General features: G+C 41.3%; 1 protein-coding gene across 1 annotated transcript; it reads right to left on the minus strand.

Annotated features, from left to right (window-relative positions):
* Positions 1-1771: 1771 nt before the first annotated feature.
* Positions 1772-2657, minus strand: LOC118477381. Its single transcript, XM_035968703.1, has 2 exons — positions 2461-2657; positions 1772-1950 (listed from the first exon to the last, which is right to left on the minus strand). The coding sequence occupies exons 1-2, from the start codon at positions 2631-2633 to the stop codon at positions 1806-1808; spliced, it is 318 nt and encodes a 105-aa protein (XP_035824596.1). The 5' UTR covers positions 2634-2657; the 3' UTR covers positions 1772-1805.
* Between the last annotated feature and the right edge of the window lie 283 nt (positions 2658-2940).

Genomic DNA, 2940 nt, shown 5'->3' on the forward strand with positions numbered 1-2940 from the left:
CTACTACTGCTACTACTACTACCACCTCTACTACTCTAGTAGTAGTAGTAGTAGTAGTAGTAGTAGTAGTAGTAGTAGTAGTAGTAGTAGTAGTAGTAGTAGTAGTAGTAGTAGTAATAATAATAATATTCGAGAAGAGATGAGAGTTTAAAATAATTTATTGAATTCTTTTTGTGAGCTATAGCGGGTAGGTTTGTATAGTTTTTACCGGAAGTGAAGGTCTCACCAACAAGAGAGCATTCATCAACGTTACAGTTGCTGTAAATTTATTACTAGACAAACGTATAACATCAATTCATCTACGCAAATTCCATTGATCAAAAAAGTATGGTCTCTATCAATCTAAGTTCACCTCACGGCAGAGGAAAGAAACCCATAATTAATTTCCCCGGGGTGTCCTAACCAAAAGTCAATGTGTTACATTTACTGTCACGTGATCTGACTTTTGGTTCCTAACCTTACCGGTTAGGAATTTGCTCTCTTAGGAACACGTTAAGTTGTTTAAAACAGGGGCGGCTCGTGGGGCTAAAAAGTGGGCGTGCACAATAATAATTAAGCTATCGCATGCTGAAGATAGTCATGGGCATAATAAATGAGACGGTGTATAATTTTAGGATCTTTGGGTTGGTGAGGGAGGGCCTCGTACTTTTATTTTCATTCTTTTTACTTGTGGCTTTGATTTCTTGTACTCAATTTGTTTGCTAGCTGGACATCAATTTCGTTCATCCTGTATTGGAACTGACACTCAAGTACATGTAATAACTTTCACTACTCCAGTACAAAACCATTTAAAGGCACAACTCTTAGGACGGTGACGTTCACCTCCCTCAGGTTCACGGTTACAGAGTCACTTAAAATAGGCTAGTGGCAAAACAAACAATGAACCAATCACAATTCACTTGAGCAGTCGGCTGGATTGCTCCGGGCTCACATAATATTGGCAAAGAACAGCGTAGGGTCTATAGTGTTTATTTTTAGACTGCCTACTGTGGGTTATGCTTCGGCACTATTCGACAGGAGCACATTTGAGATGTACCGGCTTATTAATATTAATGTACCGCCAAACTCGCAACGAGTGTCGTCATCGCTTGGGTTGTCCCCAAGAGTGATTTATAGGTCAGGTTGAATATCCTTTTCTGTTTAGCTAAAGCGCTTGGACTTTGGCATGGCATAGTATATATGTTTTACGGCGCTATAGACATAGAAATGACAGTTAGGGCGCCAGTGAGGACCTTTGTTTTGATAAAATATTTGGCTAGTGTTTGTTTCTGGCTTCTCTTATTATATTATTGTGGGTGTTTTACGTAAGAGGATGTTGAAAAATATTGGGCGGCACTGCACGACCGTGCTCTATGGACGAACCGCGCCTGGTTTAAAAGGGTTCGGGACGTTTCGCCGACTTTTAGGACGCAATGCTGTATGGACTAGAAAAGGTTTGATCGATTTTCTCACTGCAAGTTGGGGGGTGATAAAAGCATTGAATTGTCAACGTGCTGACAGGCAGGCCATTTTGTGAACTTAATATCAGAGGGCTTACACACCTGGATATCTTAAAACGCAGAATACAAGAACTAATAATATTACGATAAAAACAAAAAAGTCAATATTATCATGAAATAAAATGGAAAATTTATGTTTAAAGATGTGTGCCTGTGTGTGTGTGAGTGTGTGTGAATGAGTGTGTGTGTTTGTGTGTGTGTATGTGTGTGTGTGTGTGAGTGTTTTGGGGGAAGGAAAAGGGGGGGGGGGTCGTAGATTTGCACGTACTCTTATATTGTTGTTTTTATTATTGTACTCTATTTTCCTTAGTTATGTGGACCAACCTCTGTCCATTTGCGCTGATTTGGTCCATTTCCTGAAGGCTGAACATTCACTATGGAGATGTCTCGAGATTTTAATTGCCCCAGTTCGTTGAAGGACACGTCATCGTAGCTCACATTCATCAAGAATCTGTTTTAGAGGCAGAGGTTCATCATCATAACAATTGAGTGAATTGCAAGTACACGTCAAGGAGCTCATGTTTCATAAGGCTTTTTCAGAAATTCCACTGAACGTATTACTCGGCTACTCATGTCACAGTTTTTGTTCAGAGATCTTCTTTTATTAGGTGTGTGTTACATCAGTATCAATAGCCAATGCTCTCTAAATATAACGTTTTCTTGTATTCCCCTCCTCTTATTTCTTTCTATACTTGCTGTAAGTTCAAAATATTCAAACCAAGACGTAATTTTGATCTTCCATGTGGTTTTTTAAAGCCCTTGTCATTGCACTCTCACTCTGTTTTGGGTATTGTGTAGCTCTGTGTCACATATTGTCACAAAAAAGAAGACTGATCCCAACAACCGTACGAAACATAGATGTCTGCTAGAAAGGCGTTAACGTCAGTAATACGTCAAGTTTATGGGGGAAGGTGTGATCTACAAGACAAGAGAAAATAATACCAAAACTCGCTAGACTCACTGATAAAAGGAAGGGCCATCCTGCCAGGTTAAAGTAGAGCTTGAGTTACATTCAAGGTTAGGCATACCCCACGGCAGACCGGTTGGTAGTCCATCTGACGTCATGGTGGCCAACACGGAGTTTCGCAAACCCTGAAGCCAGATTGTCACTGCTGTTGTGATGGCTTTCCGCATTTCTGTATCTCGGTAGTCGTAGTGGACGCCTTGGTGGTGTCAGGGGAAGAGGGAGGGGGGCGGGTGGAGGAATCAATATTGCTGTATTTGAGAATCTTTGGACGTTTGTGTGTGCACGTGTGTACGCGCGCGCGCGTGTGTGTGTGTGTGTGTGTGTGTGTGTGTTTGTTTGTGCGTGTGTATGTGTGCGTGTGTATGTGTGCGTGTGTGTGTGTGTATGTGTTTGTGAGAGATAAAAGAGAGAAAGTGAGAGAGAGACAGAGAGAGAGAGGGAGAGTCAGAGAGAAAGAGTGTGTGTATGTGTGTG

The sequence above is a fragment of the Aplysia californica genome, unplaced genomic scaffold, assembly GCF_000002075.1.
Source record: "Aplysia californica isolate F4 #8 unplaced genomic scaffold, AplCal3.0 scaffold00076, whole genome shotgun sequence".
Classification (NCBI taxonomy): domain Eukaryota; kingdom Metazoa; phylum Mollusca; class Gastropoda; order Aplysiida; family Aplysiidae; genus Aplysia; species Aplysia californica.